General features: G+C 40.1%; 1 protein-coding gene and 1 long non-coding RNA gene across 2 annotated transcripts; one reads left to right on the top strand and one right to left on the bottom strand.

The window, feature by feature from the left end:
* The first annotated feature begins 1888 nt into the window (after positions 1-1888).
* On the top strand, positions 1889-22605 carry LOC139775860 (insulin-like peptide 2). The gene is given in 4 exon segments (XM_071712185.1): positions 1889-2778; positions 2780-2797; positions 10218-10467; positions 18462-22605. Coding segments are annotated over 4 exon segments (627 nt in total). The 5' UTR covers positions 1889-2634; the 3' UTR covers positions 18677-22605.
* LOC139775861 (uncharacterized) lies at positions 12898-23871 on the bottom strand. The gene is made up of 4 exons (XR_011718949.1): positions 23745-23871; positions 13491-13615; positions 13151-13231; positions 12898-13051 (listed from the first exon to the last, which is right to left on the bottom strand). It is a non-coding gene; the product is annotated as an uncharacterized lncRNA (long non-coding RNA).
* Between the last annotated feature and the right edge of the window lie 148 nt (positions 23872-24019).

Here is a 24019-nt window from a genome sequence, read left to right as displayed (position 1 = left end):
TAGCCACATAGTTTTGCGTAATGTTTACGGATTATCGGAACGCAAGTTCGCCGAGTGCGAGGGAGATCGCGTTATTGTTTCAGAGACTCGCGACATTTTTACTCCCGCGCCAGAAAATCGCTGGTTTCTCTGATCACGTGCCCCGTAATGGGTCCCATTAGGACTGGCCGATGAAAGTAGGACAGCAAGTACTTTCCGCTCACGAGGACAATTGCCCGCGTATAGCGTACAGCTCCGCCGACTCAATTGCAGGACTTGTGATCGTTTAAGGGGAGGGCAGCATCTGCCCGGCACTCGTAGATCGAGATCGTTACCAGTGGTAAAAGCCTTAAGAAGTGCTGGTTGCTAAAAGTGTTGAAAGATTTCGCACGAAAGATCTCAACCGCAGACTTGCGTGTTCATTTACGGCAGTTTTTCTAATCTTACGAGCCACCGTATAATTATGGAGACTATACTATTATCTTGCTACAGTCATGAAAAATGAACGTATGTCGCAGATTGGACTTCACGGATAAATCTTACACCTCACTTCGTCGCAAGTAGGTTTTATTTCGAATAAAATCTGCATTTTGGTCGCAGAGACGCTTATTATTTCTAGCTCGGCATTGCGCGTCTCGCGACTTAACGCGACTTAACGTTTACGCGCGCAAGAACTTACGTGATCTCGCCCTACGCGAGAACAATGTGGAGAATGCAGGCATCTCTGCCCGGCGGCGATCGCTATCGTACCCGAGGAGAGTGCGGCGAGAGTACATCCGTACGGTCTGGTTGTGGCACACGTTCGCAGACAACTGTCCTGACCGCAATTGGCCGTCTGCGGCTGGAAGAATGCCGGGACAAAAAAAAAGGACAAAAAACTCCGGGCGCCGTATCTCCCATGTCTCTCCGCACCTCGTACACGACCTCGCGATGGAGGTCATTCAATTTGGATGTGATCGTTCGCAGACCTCGTCGTCGCGACTCTTGCAATTCGCCGTCGCGAGAGAAACCGACCAGCAGAAGGTGGAGAGGCGCGCGGACAGCAGAATTCATATGCGAGTGCAGTCGCATCGAATGAGAACTGTCAAACTTTCGCTTCAGTCGCGAATAATATATCTTTCGATCTCGAGCCACGACTTCCGGATTTTGTGAAACTCGTGAACTAATCGCAGACAGATCATGGGCTATTCGCGACACGCCTGAATTTGAATCGATGGATTGATGCATACAAAGTAGAGCTGAAGCGTAAGCTTGATATGTGTCGCAATAATTTCGATACTTTCCCAAGAAAACAAGATACCGCGGTATAATTCGATGAACTGCTTATTCTTTAATCGGCAGTGCGCGAAAGTACAGACATAATTATATAATAACAAATGTTCAAATTAAAATAAAGTTAACAGAATATTATTTTTCATTTTTATCCAAATAATTACCGAAACCTTACCGAAAAAGAGATTATTGAGAAAAAGATAATTTTCCTATGAGAATTCTGTTCGTTATACATCTATTTCTCCCATTTATCCTTGTATGCATCAATAAAAAGAAGCATCCATTCTAAATTAAGTAATAATAAAGATTAATTAATTAATCTTAAACTGTAGCTTGCGTGAACAGGTTACACATTCAATCTCCAAGCACCCACGTCGAACCAATTACTGATTGAACGATGGTGTGAGACGATTTGCACTCGATCTTGGGCAGAGTGCACAGACAAGACACGTCGCTTTTCTTGGGACCGATTGCTTCCCTCACTCGTCGCCCTCCCTCCTTGATCTGTTTGCTTTCTTCGTCGCTATCCCCCGACCACACTTAAATAAGGGGCAGCAAGCACGGGAGAGAAAGAAAGAGAGAGAGTACGAGCCACCTTACGCTAGTTCGACAGGGACCTTCTCTCGAGACGGAGTACCGAACCTCTCCGGGGGCAAGTCTTCGTGACAATTGCGATCAATCAGACTGGCATTGTCAGAAACGTGACCGCACATTACCAGTCGGAAGAGCCTGAGACGCTCGTCGGCGACCGAGCGGTCGAGACGTGTTTCGTCGATCTTCTCGTAGAGAGAAGCGTCGGATTTGCGCTCACGATCATCATCGATTACCACGATCCGCCGACTTTCTCCATAAGCTACGGAAGCTAACAACCTGACGAAACCGTTTGGCCCGAAGCACAGCAAGATCATTAACGAGGATCGAGTTAGGATCTCGAGGAGCGAACTCAAGGATCTCAAGCGAGCGACTATATTGGAGACACCTTCGGGGAAAAAGAATCTCAAGGGGGACAAGCACACGGCTGTGATTCGCGAAACCTAAGCAACGAGCTAAGAATATTAACCGCTGTACTTCGTGCTAACGAACCTGAGAGAGGTTCTGGTGTCCTGAGGTGGAGAACCGAGGAGTCCAGGAGCTGCGAGTCGACCCCGCACGATCGCCACTTCAGCTGGGATCAATCGCGGACGGGTTCCCTACGATCGAAGAAACGATCTCGACTGCTTTCGAGACAGGTGAAGACGAACGAAGGGAAACTCGAAGTGCCCCGTGGTCGCCTGGCATCAATGCATCCCAGACAGTGGGAAGGGTTGATCGTGCCGGACAGTCAACATTGCCTCGAGACGGTGGCTCGATATCGTCTGCAAAGTATCTCATAATCGTTTCCCCATGAGAGACACCAATCTCACCATCGTCATAGCGATCACGTCCCACCTGCTGTGCCCGCGGCAACGTTCGGCGGCAACATCCGAGAAAGAGTGCCAGACTGTGATACTACCCCGTGTGATAGAGAAATCGTCTTGTGATCCCACGTTTTACCTCAACGTACTCAGTAAGTCACATCCTATCCGACCCTCCTTGCCTTAAACATCGTTCTTATCGGCCTTGTGCCCTCCGCTGCATAGAAACTAATTATAATATGAGGAAGAATATACTCTTCCGTGAGCTCAAAATAGATCCGTTCAACGTGCTCGCTCTCACGGTTCGAGCGGTATTTAATTTTCCGGTTGTTAGCACCGGATAAAAGGCGGGAAGCGGCTCCATTCCCATTTTGGGCGTTTCCCGATAATTGACGATTTATTCGTTGCTCGGACTGATTTGTAACTAACGTGCGGTGATTAATGCGTTTTGGTAGAGATATTTTGTCTAAAGGAAAAAGAAAGTTTTTATCCGCACATAAAAGTTTTATTTTGCAATAAATTTCAGCAAATATCTGCCGCAACTATAGCATTAAACATGTATTTTGTATCATATATTTTATTTTGATTCGATATCGGCTTGACATTTATTTTTAAAAAAAGTCAACTTTGTGACTCTTACAGCGTGATAGCTGAATAAGCGTAAAAGATATTTTAGCTTAATATAATTTGACCTATCGTTATCGTCCAAGATTCAGTTACAGTTTTATTTTAAATTATGGCTTTAAATCAGAACCGTCGCGAGAGAGAAAAAGAGAAAAAAGAGAGAGAGAGAGAGAGAGGAAAAGAGAAAGAAAGAGCAAGAGAGTTGATTATCTCGAATCTCGAATTATTCGAGGACAACGGCTGACACTAATTCTAGTCACGCATGGCCGCCTCAAGTGCTATGCGAGTCCTCCTCAAATTGACGCATATGAGCGCAGCACGCTTGGTGCTCGTGTACCGTGCAATTGTATTATTAGAGAGTGCATCTGCCTCTTAAAGTCTCATTTGTCCGAACCATTTCTTCAAATTATACGTTAACCCAATGACGCAGCCAATTAACGATCACGCAAAAATTAATGAGCACCGTAGAATCGTTAAATTTGAACTAGTAGTAGTTTACAACTTCGATACGTTTAATCGCTTATCCTCTTCTCAATGTTGTCGATTCTTAATCGCAATTCATGCGTCGGGAATACGCACGGAAAATACGCGAGCGGATTTTTTTTACATTTTACGCTACTCGTACTTCATGCCTCGCGGGGAAGTGCGCGCTCTCGTTACTCGAGATGCGTTCTGCTCAATTGCATAAGATTCCATATACGAAGGATGAAGTATAATTGATTGAATTACTTAGCAATGTCGGAACGATACTTTTATTTCGTAATTCGAGGCCGTCTTCGCTTCCGGCAAAATAAATCGTTAAATTTGTCTCGAAAACTTGTCCCCTCAAGACGTCTTTATGTATTTACTTATACTTTGCGACCGTTATCGGGCACGACAAATCGCGCCAGCCAGGGGTACGATGTAGTTCTCTCATTCGGGGTATCGCACACATGTTAGACAAACCCTGATGAGACTAAATTAAAACATTATCCCTAATGACTCACGCGACAGAACAATGCACACAGAAAAAAAAGAAGCGTCAAATCAACACTGATATACTTACACTATATACGCAAGAATATATAATCTTCTTATAGAAATTTCAACTTTTTATTTCAATTTTTTTTTCTTGATTGAACTATATAAAACTTCGTTTAACTATATAAATGACTTCATTCAAGCAAGTTTTCTTAGTTTAACGCAATATAATCTCATTTCAAGATTATACATTCTTGCGTATATACAAGTGTTGATTTGACACTTTTTTTCTGTGCAGAATTCTCCGTTCTTTCATTATCAAAATTTTTTCTCAAATTTTTATTTCAAGAAATCCGAGCAAGAGATAAACTTCCTACATGCTAAAATAAACAAAATGAACAATGAAACGGTCATTGATGACCGGCGTTATGATATTCGATCTACTTACAAGATGCAACTGTTCGTATTTAGAAGCTACAAATAAGAAGCTAATTAAACGAGATAATAAATGTATGTACGTGTCAGGAATTAGATTTATTTACCGCATCGTCGAACATAACGATGTTCTTGTTTGGACTTTCACAAAGTCAATCATAGAACGATGCAAATCCGCGCGCCAATTGAGAAGCGAATTAGAGTCCCCGAGATCTTTCGGCCGTTTTCCTCTCACACCTGTCTTGTCCGTTCGCGAGAAAATGGAAAAGTTTTCTGGCTCTCTCGCGTACGCGATCGCGCTCTAATCGGAAAAGTCGATCACCCCTGGCCGGTTCGCGCTCGATCGAGCATAAGTGCGCTCCCTCGAGCGCGTATAAGTGCGGCCCGCTTAGTATCTTTCCGAGTGTTATATACACGTGTTTATTACTCGTGTCTGCCGGCGGTACTTCGCAGATAATACCAAGAGAAAAGACGAGGACAAAAATAGAAACGCCGCCGGTCTTGCCGGCGAGAAAGAGAGAGAGAGAGAGTAGGCGCGAGAGAAGGAACGAGAGCGAAAGAGAGAATGGCCCGTGGGAGGAGGAGGCGGCGGGGGAAAAGGAGGGTCAGATCAAGACGCTCCGGAACGAGTCCTCTTTTCAATTTACGGGACTTTTCGCTATCGTGAAATGCGTCTCTTCTCGAGAGAGACGCCGCGCCGCGCCGGCCGGGAGGATCTATGTAGTTCGGTACTGTTTACAACCGGCTGCAGGCGCCGGACGAGAAGCCAATGAACGGCATACGCGTACGTTATCGACACGGTAATTGTTGCTCGGTCTCATTTTAATGCGAATTTGAAGCAGAACGATACGGTAGTATCTTATGCAAAATACGAAGTAGCACGCAGCACGCATTCAAGGGAATCAATATACTCCTTTTACGAGGAAAAAGTGTAATACCTTTAAACGCGCATGCGGAGGATACACGCTAACAGATCTCGAGAATGCAAACAATTTTCTCGCTTTACATTCGTTTCGGTGAAAGAACCGGTTCGGAATTAGGCGAAATCTTCGTGAAAACGTCCCTCGCGCAAAATACGACCGCGTTAGAGATTGTGGAACCGGACACTGTGCACTGGGAACATTCCCGTATTCGGACGTTTCGATTTTCGGCGGTAAATCTCGCCGATACTTTTTTCTTTTCTTTTTATTTGTTTCATGCACGCGGCATGTCGGCGGCGTGCGATCGCTCTTATCATTTTCGCGGTGAGATACCGCGAGTCTATCGGCCGCCTGTGCCTTCTATCTTTCGCACTCGCAAACACAATCACACTTATTTACCTCGTCCGGGTTCAATTTTTTGTCGGTCGGCAGACACGCGATTTCTTTTCACGATGAACGAAGGGGAAAACGTTCGCCCCTTGATTCTCGATATTTAAAAAAGTTGGAAGCTTCCGGGCAAACTGTCAATCTTATAATCTCGTTAATAGCGAAAAAATATTGAAGATGTTGAGTCTCTAATAGCGATTAAACCAATTGATTTAAAAAGAGCGAAGCTACTTTATTCCGATGAATGGTCTGATCGATCTGTTGACTGCATAGAAGGTGAAGCAATGCTCCTTAAGAATTACAAGTATTGCACGCGTGTTTTCATCATCGCGCTACTACTAATCGCGCGAAAAAGATAAATAGAGTTAGATAATGAACGCGCGCCGTTTCCTTCGGTTATTGCTTAGTGCTGAACGCTAATTCCTATTACCACGATGCGCCGGAAATAGAAGTGGTGTCTGCTCTATATTCGCGTAACTTGTTTTGAAAGGGGCAAGTCAATGTGTGTCTGCGACGACAATGACTCTGGTACGCGTTTACCTAATGATATTGTATACGCTAATCGATCGTGAATAAGTTCTATCAACCTTGAAACATCAAAATAGCGCCTTATATATTTGAAGAAAATTTCGATTGAAACTCGCCGATTTTGAAACCGACACATCGTGTTGTAATTAAAAATAATATTGATGTGGAAATTAATATTCTATCAGAATTAATTAATTATTCAATGTCAAATAACAAAAAAGTCGATATATGACGTTCGAATTACTAAGGTGCCATTAAAATATTGTCACTCGCAAATTAAGTACAATGATCTGTTGCATCTGATCATGTGTATACAATGGCATGATTATAAAAATAAAAATGATTATAATAGTAAAAATTATTATAATGATAAAAAGTTATTTCGCGTCAAATTGCAAATGGTTGTCTTTGTAGGGTCCATTCGCAGGGTGAAAATATAATAAGTGGTAAACTAAAATGCAAATTTGTGAGGCTAATCCGTGGAAAGGTATAAAAACCAAAATTCTGGATAAAAAAATAAATAATTCATTGATAACGATATGGTTTGCTAAAAATCCACAAATTTGGAAACGTCCACAGTTTACGTATCAAAGATTGCTGAAGATGATTATGTCAATTTTCTTGATATTTTTATCATAGTTGTTAATCACAGAATTTTGTTTTTAATATAACAAACCCACCCTAACAGGAAAATATCTGAATTTCCATTCTCACCATACGTTATCTCACAAGAAAGGCATCATTTACGGTCTAATGGACCGTAAAATATTATTTTTATCACCCTCAGTTTCATAAAAGGAATTTTGATGAAGCTATTAATTTATTGTTCAATAACGGTTATCCTCTCTCACATTTTTTATGATACGGACTAGATTGAAGTGTCTTTTTTACAAGAAAGACAAGGAAACTCAGTATGGTGACAGCAATTCTGCACCCAATAAAGAAATTTTACAGTTTACAATTTCTTATGTAGAAACCATCTCAGAAAATTTCTTGCCCATACCTAACTAGAAAACATAATTTCAAAATTGCATTTTCGATTTCGAACACTTTAAACAAATACACTAGGAAAAATGAAAAAAGATCGAATCTGTGTCGCATTGCGACGTGATGTACAAAATGATTGCAAAGCCACATATGTGCAGGATAAACGAAACGTCAACTTAAAGCCAGAGTAACATATCGATATTAAAAAGAGAAGTGAGTTGTCTCCCATCATCACCAATCACTATTTTTTTTGTCATACCACGATTTCAAATGGGATAATATTCAAATTTTGAACAACGAATGAGCCTTTAATAAAAGATTAATTTCTGAGATGGTTTATAAAACAACAGTAGCATGGTCTAAATTATTCTAAATAAACGACACAGAATTTCTGTCACAATCAGATACATATCTTCTTTTCCTCGACTTATTATCCCTCACCTAACACATTTACACTTTTCTATTCCCTTCCTGCTACACATTTCTACCCCCTTCCTCTTTGTTAATTATCTTTTTGTTTCCATCTTTATTTCCTTACTTGATTCTACAACTACTTCCATTTAAAAAATTACATCCAATTGTAAGAGTTAAACATTAGTATTTCTATAATTGGGTTTTGCTGAATTTTTCGCCGGTATGTTTCGGACAAATTTTCACTCCTTTCAACCTCTATTTTTGTTTTATGTTTTTCCACGGATTAGCCTCACAAATTTGCATTTTAATTTAACATTTATTACGTTTGCAACTTGCGGATGGACGGCATAATCCAACCTTTTGCATTTCAACGCGAAGTAATTTTTTTGCATCATAATCATACTATTCTATACACATGACCAGACGCAGCAAGTCATTGTAATATCTAATTTATGAGCGACAACACTTTAACGGCGTCCTAGTAATTCGAACGTTTTATCGACTCCTTGTTTACTTTGGCACTGAGGGTGGTCTAATCAAGATCTAAACGCTTATTATGTTTTGATTAATTTCATTTCAGTCTTGACATTAAAACCTAGATTGACTCACAGCCCCTATTGTTTTATTTGATAATTATTTCTATACCAGGATTAATTGTGAATACACAATTCAATATTTTTGGGATATTATCAATGTAGGTTTAAGACAATTAATCGTGGTATACACTGAGAAAAAAATACTGTTGCTTCAATTAAATGTGGAATCCCGGGGTGCCAGAAACATAAATAGTTGATTCAATTGTATAAATAGTTAATTGAAGCAACAGTATTTTTTTCTCAGTGTAGAAATAATTATCAATATTGTTTTGCGAAATTATACCATACTATACCATAATCCTGTATACATTCACGTATCAAGGCCGCTGGCCTTATTTCCATTTTCGTTGATAACGCGGCTAATCGAATGCGACGTAGCCTGCAAAACAAGTCAACATTGTTCTAATCCAACCACAAACAGAACAGCGGTCGCCGCATGGAACTTCAAGGAGACACAGCAGAAACATCGGTGACCTATCCCAAGCAACCTAGGATAATACCCTAGAAGCCATATCTGTATGTGTGCGCATATGCACATGCACACATGTCTGTACATATGACAAATTTACCTCATTAACATACCGCCATGCGCAATTATCTTTTTGTTCACGGGGCAGCGTTAGCTCATCACGAATATAATCAAAAGTTACTTTAACGAGATGAATTCGGATGCTCTTGAAATTCCCTGAAGCTGAAGAGACGCGAAACGATCGTCGCGTTTCGCGTCGCCATGTATGATGCCCCTAAAATAACGAATGGCGGGTGAAGGAGGGGAGGGAAGGACCTCTGTACCAGTCCGTTTGATCGCGGAGGAGATCGCAATTATGCTGGCGCAAACGTGTGAACAAAGGTCGCTCCTATCCTATGGACAAAGCCGCGAGAAGCGGCTACTGTTTCTCTTGTTCTGTTCGGAGACTCCCGTCGCGGAGACGCGCCGCGTCGATTACACGGCACCCGCGAACGAGAGTACGCGTCCTCTCCTTCACCCTCTCCCTCCCCCCCCCGCCCCTCTCTCTCTCGCTCTTTCTTTCTCTCGCCGTCGCGAGATTTATATTTAAGTGAAAGATATCTAAAAATAGAGGCACCCTGCGCGACCGCTGGAATGCCGCGCCGCCGGTCGCGGTGATATACGCGCGCATTCAATTAATCCCGATAAACGGAGGCAACACCGAGTCTCCCAAGGCGAGGTCTGTCGAACCACATGACGATTGTGTTTCTTACGCTCTAATGGTATCCGCCGTCTGGAACGAACGGCTAAAAAAATATGTCCGAACGGATATCAGCGTCGAATAAACTTTGTCCGAACGTTGGATACGCCGGTATAATGAGACATTATTTTAGTAAACAGTTTGCCCGGTCTGTCGTCCCAGATATAACTTCGTTTTTATTCATTTCGAAGGCTGCGCGATGACACCGATAGATGAGATCGCTGCTCCGCAATTTCTGCCCACTTCCAATAAACACGCGTTTCCCTCTTTTTATCCCGCTCTCTCCTTCTTTCTAAAATCGTCTTTCTAAATTTCTTTAACGCGAAGCTAATTAGTATTAAGCTAATAAGTATTAAGGCCAAAGTCGATCATTTCGGCCTGTCCGCTTATAGAAATTAAGAGTTCATTTTCGAAGGGACTTTGTGATTTAATTGCAGAGTTAAATAAGCGGATTAGTGAAATAATGAATCAAATTTCCTGAACGTAATTAAACGAGGACGATATCATTTTCAGATGTCCGCGAATCGATTGAACGTGCTGGTGACCCTGATGCTCGCCGTCGCGCTTCTTGTGACGGAATCGGGAAACGCACAGAGGGAGAGGGATGGATATCCTCAATACGAATATCCTCAGAAACGAAACAACGTGAACAGCGTGAACATGCCGCAGAAATATTGCGGCAAGAAGCTCTCCAGTGCTCTACAGATAATCTGTGATGGCGTGTACAATTCCATGTTTAAGAAGAATGGTCACAGTGACCACGGTGAGTTTAAGCTAATCGATAGGGGAAACATTCCTATCGCTCGTATCAATACCAAATAATAGACAGATAGCGCTATTTATGGATCACTAATGAACGCAAAAAATTTCGCGTTTATTTATTTCTCTTTCTCTCCGCGTGATAACGTTAAGTAATTATGTTTCTAAATGTGTGGACACAAGAGGTACCATTCGTGTTTCATTCGTGATAGGATCATAATCATAGCTCAAAGTGACTGTTTAACTAACGGTTATTCATCGATCATTTAAGCCTTGACAAAAGTCTTTCATTGTAAATTTTCAAATTATAAATGTCTACATAAATAATTCGCTATACTATATCAATAATTTACCCATAAAATAATTATGTTTGAATAAGTAAATATTTCTGTGTAATTAAGAATTTTTTAATTGATCATTTATTAACGCATCTTTACTCTGTCATTAAAATTCGTAGAGAACGAAATAATTAATTTTTTTAGAGAACATGGAAATATCCGTTAATAACATTTTCCTTTCGACTCCTTGATTTCGTGCAACGAGCGATCGTGAGCTTTGCGTGAGGAAAATCACGGAATATGTCGATGACGCCCTTGCGTGCGTGCAAGTATAATGATAACATTTAGGAAGTTAATAATAGGAAATTAAGGGATAATATTAAGGAAGATTTCTCGATAACAGTCGCCTCGTAACGAAATTTGTCTCCGTAATGCGGCGACACGGCCATTAATATTAATGCTGTTCGCATTCCTTCTCTCTCGATTAATGTCACCCGCGACGCGGCGGCGCGACGAGTATTTTTATCGTGGCGGGCATTTGATACTTATCCAGCATAAGTGCCAAATTACCGGCTATCCGTAGATTTGAATATCGCCGGACATTTAGAGAAAAATATCCATTACAAATACGTTTGGCGTTTCGAACTGTCCGTAACTTGTAATATTAAACTCGCGGAACTAAGCGGGACTCGTTTGGAGGTATAAATGAGGCTTAATTTGCGCTGGACGTATAATTAAATGGCTCAATGTAAGAATGAGGTCAGCCCATAATACTGTTCACTTTAGATGCAACCTCATGTTTAAAGTGAATATTACAGACTGTGGCACTGCCACCGATTATAAGGAAATTTTTATCGGGTCGGACCTTTCAATTTTAAGCTCAAGCATGATATTTTATACAAAAGGCAATTAAGCACGCGATCAATCTGTGCCCGCAATTAACCAAGTAATCGCCACTTTGTCGTCGATGAATAATGCATGTAAGCTCGTTATTATGTATTCCTGAGTGGGATCATAAACCGACGCACTTTCCATAATCATCGAATGACTTAAATACGCCGACAATCAGGGGCATTACATTTTTTTTCAACGGCGTTTTTATTCGCGGTCTTTTTCCCGCGAAAATAAGCGCAAAAATTTGAAACGGAAATTTACATAAATCTTGTTCGGACACGTAAAACGGTTTATCACTGCGCTTAATCGCTCAAATAGATCCGTATAATCTAATACCGGGATCTAGATGCCTGTACGATTTGTTGACGATTGTGGAAAAAGCAAATTCTTGTTATGTATCTGAAATAATATGACAAATGTAACACGTAAATATAGGCTTTCCACTTTTCTTTTCTAAAACAAAAAGTCACGTTTATCCTATATAAAAAAAGGCATGTTAAGTCGATAGTCGAATTTATTGTTGCCGCTTTTCCGCGATGCTGATTGGTTTTCTCGCTGCGCTTACTTCATTTGCAGCTGTCATCGTATATTTTGACAGTTGTGTGTATCAAGAAATTAATAGTGTAATAGTAATAGCATAATGTTAAAGCTAAATAGCGCGCGCGAAGCGCGCGTCTGTGGTGCTAGTATTTAAAAAAATTCGAAAATAGCATCGACAACGTCACTCTAATATTGGACAATACGATGCTCGAATAATGGAGTCAAGTTACTGATTAATTAAGACATAAATCAATTTTAGCATTATATTCCCTTTGAACTCTTTTCTCGTAGTGCGTAGTATATTTCTTTGAAGAAATGTTACGCATGTAAAAATCAATTGTACTCACTCTAAAATAGCTATTTCTTCTCTTATGTTAGATTAATATCAGCTTTGTCATCATCTATTCTCTCGAAAAAGTTACATTCACGAAAACGCAGGTAATCACGTTTGCATGTCACTTTGTACGTAATAGCACTCCCGAATTTAATGCGCGACGCGACGAACCAGCTGCGGTTCGTTTTCTCAACTAAATCGACGGCGATGGCTACGTGAGCCTTCTCGTTTCTACACCCTCCCATCTTTTCAAGGTCGTATCCAGGGGAGGAGATATAGTCAATGAAAATTAATGCTTCAAGAAGTGAACAACGAGCGCCGGTCAATTTGATTGCGTTAATTATCTACCTCTTTATTACCCAATGCACTATGAAATAAATACCAAACGTTTTGTTCGATACACAAATTTATTATTAATCAATTATTTAATTATTAATAAATATAATAATATCCTAGGCCTCCTCCTCCTCTCAGGCTGCTCGGGATGTTAGCTTCGCAGGATTCCCTCGCTGCTCCGATGTCACCTTCTGCGTCGTTATTTTCTGAAACATTCAAATGAACGATTAGATTAAGTAAAGACAGAAGAAATCGAAACTTTGTGACATAAATGACGTAAGTACGTGAAAATAAATTACACTCACCACCTTCTTTTAGGCTGCTCGGGATGACCCTCGTGTTCCCTCGATGCGAAGCAACGTTGCTCCTTCCCGCGTGGATATTTTCTGTAACATAAAAATAATCGAATCGATTAAATAATTGTCACGCGCATCGAACATCTTATTCGTTATTCAGATTAATATTATATTTTAAATTACTTCTTCGAAAAAAATCTTTACGTTAGAATCAACTTGAATCAAATTTTTTCAAAATATTTCTTTTTACTAATTTAAATACCGAAACACGATTTAATGTAGCAACTGAATAAGCACAAACGAAAAGAGAGATTCTATATCTTTAGAAAAAATAAAAAGTAACATTTACCAGAAGTGTTGGTACGCCGATGCCCGATGCCTATCCTAGGCCTCCTCCTCCTCTCAGGCTGCTCGGGATGTCAGCTTCGCAGGATTCCCTCGCTGCTCCGATGTCATCTTCTGCGTCGTTATTTTCTGAAACATTCAAATGAACGATTCGATTAAAGGTGCGTTCGGGGAGACGCTATTAGCGCTGACAACGTCATTCTATCTCTGTTACTTACTGAAAGTTGAACAAAGACAGAGCACGCTTATAGCGCTAAAAGCGCGCTCCCCGTAAGTAACTTTGTAAGCGTGGTGTCGTTCCGCAGACAACGCGACGCGATAACTTTGTAGCCTAACTAACTTTCGAAGCCGTGGGTGTCGCTAAGCAGACACGACGCGACGCGACGCGATTACTTTATTGTAGCCTAACTAGCCCGTGGGTGTCGCCAAGCAGACACGAGTTTAATGCTTATTATATAGCCCTAACTAGCTCCCGTGGGTGTCGCCAAGCAGACAGACACGAGTTTAATGCTTATTATATAGCCCTAACTAGCTCCCGTGGGTGTCGCCAAGCAGACAGACACGAGTTTAATGCTTATTATATAGCCCTAACTAGCTCCCGTGGGTGTCGCCAAGCAGACAGACACGAGTTTAATGCTTATTATATAGCCCTAACTAGCTCCCGTGGGTGTCGCCAAGCAGACAGACACGAGTTTAATGCTTATTATATAGCCCTAACTAGCTCCCGTGGGTGTCGCCAAGCAGACAGACACGAGTTTAATGCTTATTATATAGCCCTAACTAGCTCCCGTGGGTGTCGCCAAGCAGACAGACACGAGTTTAATGCTTATTATATAGCCCTAACTAGCTCCCGTGGGTGTCGCCAAGCAGACAGACACGAGTTTAATGCTTATTATATAGCCCTAACTAGCTCCCGTGGGTGTCGCCAAGCAGACAGACACGAGTTTAATGCTTATTATATTGCCCTAACTAGCTCCCGTGGGTGTCGCCAAGCAGACAGACACGAGTTTAATGCTTATTATATAGCCCTAACTAGCTCCCGTGGGTGTCGCCAAGCAGACAGACACGAGTTTAATGCTTATTATATAGCCCTAACTAGCTCCCGTGGGTGTCGCCAAGCAGACAGACACGAGTTTAATGCTTATTATATAGCCCTAACTAGCTCCCGTGGGTGTCGCCAAGCAGACAGACACGAGTTTAATGCTTATTATATAGCCCTAACTAGCTCCCGTGGGTGTCGCCAAGCAGACAGACACGAGTTTAATGCTTATTATATAGCCCTAACTAGCTCCCGTGGGTGTCGCCAAGCAGACAGACACGAGTTTAATGCTTATTATATAGCCCTAACTAGCTCCCGTGGGTGTCGCCAAGCAGACAGACACGAGTTTAATGCTTATTATATAGCCCTAACTAGCTCCCGTGGGTGTCGCCAAGCAGACAGACACGAGTTTAATGCTTATTATATAGCCCTAACTAGCTCCCGTGGGTGTCGCCAAGCAGACACGAGTTTAATGTTTAATTACCCTAACTAGCCCGTGGGTGTCGCCAAGCAGACAATTAACGCGACGCGATAAGTTTTTTAGCCTAACTAACTTTCGAAGCCGGGGGTGTCGCCAAGCAGACAATTAACGCGACGCGATAAGTTTTTTAGCCTAACTAACTTTCGAAGCCGGAGGTGTCGCCAAGCAGACAATTAACGCGACGCGATAAGTTTTTTAGCCTAACTAACTTTCGAAGCCGAAGGTGTCGCCAAGCAGACAATTAACGCGACGCGATAAGTTTTTTAGCCTAACTAACTTTCGAAGCGTGGGGTGTCGTTCCGCAGACAACGCGACGCGGGAGTCTGGGTGGCCGAAGCCAACGACAGACTCCTAAGCAGGGCAGCCGGACCCCCGGTTTTCTGTCAGGGTTTTCCTTCCCTTAGGTCGGTTAGGAGAGCCTAAGCTCCTCCCTCACGGCTCCGACCAGCCGAGCGGACTTTTTATAGAGGCCGCTTACCTCGCGAGTCCTTAAAAGGACTCCCCGGTCCACGACAGACCCGTAGGGCTGCCGTAGATTACGGTACTGGTGTGCTCGGGTACTCCGGGTGCGCAAAACCCGCAGTGGAGGGCTCCCCCGTGCCCCTAAAGGGTCCGGGAGGACTCCCCCACCCCCTGGAAGGAAGATTTATTACACGCTTTACTTTATCAGCGTGATGTCTTTAGCAGACAAAATATTTTACACGCTTAATTTTTTTCAAGCGTGATGTCTTTTGCAGACAAGATTTTTTACACGCTTAACTTTATAAGCGTGATGTCTTTAGCAGACAAGATTTTTTACACGCTTAGTTTTTTTCAAGCGTGATGTCTTTTGCAGACAACAATCTTTTACAATTTACTTTACAATATAATAATATAATGTACAACATTATAAAAGAGTTATTACAATATACATAATTTAATTACATAATGTACACAATTTATACAGGATACACATATATAATATATACATAATAATTACATAATATTTACAGTAAAATGCAATATAATACAATTATGTATAAACAATTGGTATTATTTATAATAAAAATTGATATTTATTATAAAATACTAATTTCTAATATAAAAATTAATATTATTTAATATTTGTTTACAATTTTTTCTATCGAATTTAATCCCCTTGTCCTTGCCTACCCGAATCCTTACCTACCCGTATTCCGATCTATAGTCCTACCTATATCCATTTTCCTACCTATCAGTTTTATAATCTAATATACAAAACATTAATGAAGACCGCGACACGATTTATAAGGGGCCTGATTTGTTGGTTATTTTAGTAGGATACCTGATGAACGAAATATCTCCAAGTGACACGATCACTTGAGATGTGAGAAAAGTGGAATTGGGAGTTCTAACACGCGCTCGATTGGGATTTAATTGTGGCTTTTCCAATCTCGCACTTATGCGAGAAAATATAGAGAAGATAGCCCTTTGGGGCAAATAAATAAGTAAATAAATAAATTATATATATATATATATATATATATATATATATATATAATCATTTTACATGTTACCTTATTTCACCATTGCAATGTGGTCAATTTTTATTAAAAATAAATTAATAAACTCTTTAATGACGGTCAACTTCGATCGCTTAGAATTCAAACACTTATAACTTTTTATATTAAATATTTTTATATTAAAATTTTTACCCTCTCTCTCTAATTAAACTTCGAAGAATATTATTAAGATATTATACACATTGATCATAAAACATTTTATTTACTGTAGCATATTATAATTTAACGTGTTCAAAAGACACGTATGTACATAGGCGTACATTTCATAATAACTTTTTTAATAATAACTTTTTTAAATTATAAATTATTACTCGCGATATTTTAGGATGTATTATAAGTCACATGATTTTCAAAACCAAGTACAAATTTTCTACTAGAAAACTAATAGCAGCGTCGAATGATTTGTTTTTAAAACAGAAATAAACGCGATTCTCTTATTGTTAGATCGATGCAAATGTAGGACGGAGAGATGAAGCATCTGATTAATATTCATTAGAACTGCAATATAAAGGGAAGTCTTTAAATGCCGCTAACTGTTTGATTGTCTGGAATATTATTAAATTATATGAAAATTAAGAGGGCAATTTATTTCCAACTTATCTATGCACTTGACAGTAGTTAATGGACAAATATATGAGTTCAAACTTCTTAGGTACTGCTTAATTTTTATTCTTTACTTGTTACTTTTGTTACGTATAAGATTATCGATAAACTATTTAATTTATTCTCATTTTGTATCGAAAGTTTGATACCGACGAATTAAATGATTATATTATACATATATTTATATGTATCGTAAAAAAATAATTTATTTCACGTAAAAAGAGATGAATTTTCCATTAATTAAATGTTAAAGGATTTAATTGCTTTATAAGTAAATTTGTATAATATTTGAAATTAAATTTTAAATTATTTTACGCTAAAATTTATATCAATATTGCAGAGCTTCGATCAATTTAAATATTAAAGATATAAAAATATTTTTTCTATCATTGTTTTTATTGCACTAAAATATAAATACAAGTATCAATTTATAAATATGCAGGTAATATAATCCATGTAAAGTTACAAGCTATCTATTTGCTATTGGAGATAACGACGAAACTCTTTGCTGATGTTTTAAATTTTGTTAGAACTCTTTATGAGACGAATGAAATATCGTTACCGAATCCTCTCTGGTAAGCGCAAAGAGCTTATCATTATTTTTTAAATAGAACTAAATGTTTCGGTCAAATGTCAAACCGATCATTCCGCGCGTAAGTGTTGACCTAACATGTTGCTTCTTGCCTCTCTAAACGATACGATAGCGGTATCTCACTCGTCCTATAAACATTTTAAGAATAAAACAGAATTTCGTCGCTAGTAGAATAAAATCGCGATTATTGTCAAGCGTGACATAAATAAAATTAGCATCATTATTTCAGTTCGATCCTGTACGAACATGTAGAATCAACTGCTTCGGCAATTACATTTATAATCTGTTTAAAACATTTAAAATTTTATTTCCTCTAATAAATTACAATTAAACATCTCTTCCAATTTGATCACTAAGAAAGTTTTGAGATTTTTAAATAATATTCTACTTTAATTTTTTTTACAACGTGGGAAGAAACGAGTGTCGACTGCAAAGATAGCAACTTCGACCACGTTTCAATCCAAAGTATGACTTTAAAAAAAGCTCGCGGTGCATCGAAAGCTTCTTCGAAAATCTCAAAGTTTTTCTAGATTTCGCCATGCGCAAAATAAGAAGCACATAATGTACTAAATAAACGAGAATAAAGTGAGAGACTTGTTAAATTAAATTGGAATTCTTTTCCAAAAATTTTAAATTTGATTTTTTTTTAACCTGAAATTTTTTTGCTGAAGTGCAGCTGAAGCTTATTACTGGTACGCCATTACAAGTCCGTTTTTTAGTTCCAGAGACTTCAGAGAGAGATATGCAAATGGCCGATTACCCGGTCGCCTATGAGTATGCCCCTATTCCATTCCTGCCACGAGCGAGGGCACAGGCGATGTTAGACGGACGTCTCGCCGGCAGACGCTATCGAAGACAGTCGCGAGGTATCCACGAGGAATGCTGCATCAACCCGTGCACGATAAACGAACTGTCTACCTACTGCGCCCTCTAAATAGCGCGCGTTCGGTAACCGGTAACCCTTCGACTTCCGCTTTACTGCTCGATCACCATGCAAAACCGAATAATCCCATAGATACATATAGCCCCACGCGCATATACCCATACACACGTACACATTGAGGGACATACATACACATACCACATTACATACAGTACCTACACGTTGGAAAGCTCATCGGTAAACCGCATCATCGCTCACGCTGGAGACTGACTCGTGATAATTGTGTATACATTTACGTATCTGCGAAGAAAACTGAAACTTTTTAAAACATGGTCGTACGCGGGATTGTATCCTCTTCTCCTTGATTTTTTTTGTGGACACGGGGCAGGGGAGGGGAACCCTAGATCGAGAGATTTTATTTTGGAAGATGACATCATATCAGAAATTCTGTTTCTTTGAAATTAATGACATTTGCTTAACAATGGGATAATTTTTGCGACTGAAAATGCTTGTGTGTGTGTGTGCGCTTTTGGCAACAGACTATGCAAAGACAGTCGGGAAAAGCACGTCTGTGTTTTAATATAATTTAATTATCTCTAGCAAATGCCAAATATTTATTTCAAATTTAGATTTCAAATTTGATTCTTCTTTCGCTTGCTCTGCCTCGTCTACAATTATGAAATATTTAAGACAAAAGCACCTTTTCGTTGCAAATGTAATTTAGTGAAACGGAAATCAATTTTATAGACAAGCTATATTCGAGAACGTTTAAAAATTATTAATGATTTCTCCGAAAGACTCGAATTAAATAATTTATATCACTTAAAATCGCATGCGACATTTATCACACTTTTTACGGTCGAAAGAAGCAGGATCAGTGCGAAAGTTAAATCGGGGAAAAAAGAGTCGACATTGAAAGAAAGAATGAAATTAATCGCGATCTATACGCACGTATCTAACGTATGATCACGTAATTACGGCGGCGATCATCGTGCGACACGCGTGAAAAATGGAGAACGTGCATGTTGGCGATGTCACGCGACTTCATGCATGCCTTGTCTGACGAAATCGATCTTGGATTAAATATTAAACTATCTTCTTTTTTTCGTTTACTAATCAGGCATCATCATCAGGTGACATCACTTGTCGCGCGTAACTCGATTTTTCGATCTATATAAATTATACATTTGAGTAGTCGCACTTTTCTTATTTTGACTTCTTGATCTGCGAGAGTTTTGGGGGGGTGCCCACTTTCGAGCACTCTGCGTACGCGTACACCGTTATCGAATGTCCCGCTCGCGATTTAGAAACGTCGGGAAATCTTTTCGCGATTATCGAGGGGATACAGTCTCACTCGCATGGTGATTTTTGGCGACGAAGCACAGAAGGAACAGCTCGATAGTTTAGTTTCTTGTAACTGTAACTTTCTTTTTTTTTTAATGCTAAATTCGAGATTCGTTTAACGACCGGGAGCAAGAAACGCACGTTAAGTCGTTGTTGGGTGAACTGTGATGCCACCGTCTCGCCGTTGAACGAATGTCGAATTTAATAGGACACTACTGTAGAGAGAGAGCTTGCGTTATTTTTAATCTGCCAGAGGCTGTGACGATTTCAAGGGGCATCTACGACTGTACTGCATATGGTGATATTATTCTTATTCGTAGAACCTGTATTCCCAATGATTAACCTTCGAGGAAAGGACCGGGGATAGCGCGCAAGACGATCGGAAAGTTAACGTCATTGCTGTATCACTCGTATCGGAATGCAAGATCAACTTCAACTTTACGTCATAAATTGAATTTAATTTTGCAGAGGAATTTGACAATCTTAGACCTTGATTCATCAGTGCAAGAATGAAACAAGTACAAAATTGCAATATTTATTTGGAGCATTTTGTAAGACGTATCTAAAAAAGACCAATCGCGAATAGATTTGTTTTACTGTTACGTTGAATTCTTTTATTCAATTCGATTGCCCCAGGTAGCGATTAGAGAATTATTGCATCTGCATACGACAAAGATGAGTTTACTTGGAAGCATAAAATTTGGTTCTAGGAAAACACATCTTCACGTTTGCATGACGATCGTGCAAATGAAACTTTGCAGCACCGGGAAGATCATGACTCCGCCGTCCTACCTCGAAAGGCATTTACGTTTTCGATAATACAAGCGTATGTAGTAAAGAATAATTTTAATGAGAGAGGGTGTGAGTACGTATACGGTGATAAATGAATACAAGCCGAAATCTCTGATTTAATGGCGGCCAATCTTATTTAGTTCTGAACGCACAAAAGGAAAAAAAAAAGAAGTAGACGAAATGAATAAGCGTACTGAATAAGAGTACACCAAATGTGGTGTACTCGCCACTGCGATTATTCACTCGAGAAGTTTCACATTAACGTATCGATTCGTTTCTATCGACAGTGTTGACTTTCCGTTACGTATTGAGTGATCTCTAAATCGCATGCCATTTACCTCGTCACGCATATCTAGCGTAAGAGCACGTGTGTGTGTTTCATTCCTTAGTATATATATAACTGTTATGCTTTATCGCTGAACTTGTTTTAGCGCTTATCCCGATTAACTGAATCTTCTTCCTCTGTCCGTATTGTAGATAGATTTACGAACTTATGAAGGAATAGCGAATAGCTAATCCGGAGTAAGTTGATGCAGTCCACATCTCGTCGCGATTCGCGAGAGAAGTTCGGTAACGCGACAAATTCGAAAAAAAAAACGAGTACGCCGTTCGTCGAAGATTATGCATTACGAAAAATAATGCATTATTACGCGTTAATTTCTTATTATTTATGTAATTAATGTCTTTCACATGTTCTCGCCTTGAAGATATAGAAAAGATATTCGGAATTGTCTTATCGTTTATCGCCGAATTATTCTTTAATCTCAACGGAAACTGTGAATATAATATAGTAATGTTATTTATATGTACGTCAATCTTTTTCGAATTTGCAGCTCGCCGAATGTTCTCTATATCAGTCCCAATGTCCGTCTCCTCGCTTATTCGTCGCCAGATCTCTCATTGAATAACGCGACTAGGTGATTATAACCGCCAAGGTCGTAAGTTATTGATTAGATGCCAATTATCGTAATCGTTTATTATTGATCATCATCGAGATTATTATGTTCCATTTGCCGCGCTAGCGCCGTCATGATCATTTTTACCATTCCTCATCCCCGTCACCCCGTGTCGACGTGTCATAACGAGATGTGATTTATGTATACATCGCTAACGTTGCTGCCGAGCTTGCTTGAGCGCATTTCGACCCGCGCTTCCCGCGTTCTACTTTCGCACTACTTTTCCCTCCTCTCCCGCCTTTTTCGTTTAGTTTCGGCAATCTCCCTCGCGCGATGACTATATAATATAGCGGAGACGAGTAAGGGCCGAGAGACGATGAAGTCAGCGAGAAATCCAATGTATAAACGACGAAGGATAAAAATCTCTGATAGCGCACGGTAAGGTAATCAACTATATCGACCAACCAATATCAGAAGATAGATATGTACGTGCAAAGAATCAAACGGACGTTAGTTATAGGCTTCGAGTCTACCTCGACGTCTATGGAGAGGGATATTCGGATAGCGTGATTGATGCGAAACGAGATATGCGAAGTATAAACGAATATCCGTTTCCGATATTCCCCGTATTATCTGTCGATAGACTGTTTATACGATTTTATCGTGTCTCGGCCCTGGCGCGTCGATCGGTCCTTCAGTGCGGAGAGAGAAAGAGAGAGAGAGAAAGAGAGAGAGAGAGAGAGAGAGAGAGAGAGAGAGAGAGAGAGAGAGAGAGAGAGAGAGACGCGATAGCCCTTTTGCTGCGGCTACGAACGCGAGACAACTCTCAGACGCTCCAGCGAGAGGAGCGGCGATATATACTACTACTTCGTAGAGTACAGGTGATGTGATTTGTATATTGAGATGTACTTCAACTTAAATGGTAAATAATGAAAATCGTTCTCAAGAGCAATCTGTTCTCTATTCCACCCACCCACACCTCGTTCCAATTTCCGTAGCATTCGGGAGAGTGCGAGAGGACGATTAATCTCAATGATCTCAATTCTACTTGGCGTTACACTTTTATACGCACGGAATGTGCACGTCCTATTAATAATATCACTATTAATTTCCTCTGACAGATGATTCACACGATTACTTGCTTAATGTTATTAATGGTGCGTATATTGATCGCACACGTCTAACGCAGCCTTCGTGCCGACTGATATAACGCACTTTCTTTTTTTTTTCTTTTTTTTTTAACGAGGACTTTACATCCGCGAACGTCCGCAAACATTAATCTTTCGGTTTATCTCGAGAATATAAAGAGTGCCGTTACGATTACATCTGATTAGATCCTTTTTAAGGGCAAGAAAATCGATAATTATTGTTAACTACATAAGATTCCGTTTGCGTGATCCATGATTCGATAAGCGTGTCTTCAAATGAAGAATGATTAATAAAAATTAGATTGACTTGAAATCAATCTATCTTTTTCGCGTTTGTCCGCTGCTTGGAGGTCGGATCAGATAATTTCCGCGGTTAGAAGGTTAAAGAAGCAAGATAGCGTTGCGATAGATAAATTGTGTGAAATATTAGATATAACTTGCGTGAGACAAAATGGTACGTGTGTCTATTTCTCTAGTTATATTTAATGTTGCCAATCAATCACTCAGTATCGCAATCAGATACTGAAGAAAATTTTCGCTCCTTTCTTTGTCATCCCATTGTCGTCTCGACAGATATTCACCCGGTTTTCACATACCAACGTTTCCAAAGAAGATACTCCATTAATCATTTTCATAGAATAGATGGTATCTTGTGAGTTTTGTCTCTGAGAAAGTATTTTAAGCATATAAAGCTCTTATAGCATTTAAAGTGTTTCATAATTGCGCATTTCAATCTTCAAATTTTTTTAAGACTTGACCGTTTTGAAAAAAATCTGGATGCACGATTTCGTAACGAATATAATAATCCTACAGAGAACATACCGATTTGCCAAATTTCTCTGCTCGTCAACCAATTACTTACAATAAGATGTAACACATATCATCATTATTATCTAATGTCACGCTACACCGTTAAAAACAAGTGAATTGTGTCCGCACCTGATTATCAATTGTAGCGTCTGATTTTCACGATCAACGAAATAAAAGTGACGCACGTTTCGGTGAAAATGAGCGTGCAGTCAACCGCCGTAAGGCAATAGAATCTCTGAAAAGATAACTGCGGGGGATACACGCCGGGGTTTGACGGCGCCAGCGCGGGAACGCCGCGCCGCGCCCCGCCGCGCCCGCCGTCAGGGTTTCTGTCAGCCCTTTTCCCCCCTCTGAACACTTTCGACGGTCGCGTGACACGCTGACATAAAACGACTCGTCACTAC

This window comes from Temnothorax nylanderi, unplaced genomic scaffold (assembly GCF_030848795.1).
Source record: "Temnothorax nylanderi isolate EJ_2023f unplaced genomic scaffold, tnyl_v1.0 TNYL_tig0106_pilon, whole genome shotgun sequence".
Classification (NCBI taxonomy): Eukaryota; Metazoa; Arthropoda; class Insecta; order Hymenoptera; family Formicidae; genus Temnothorax; species Temnothorax nylanderi.
The sequence above is the reverse complement of the archived record's forward strand: the minus strand, read 5'-3'. Positions and strand labels throughout refer to the sequence as shown.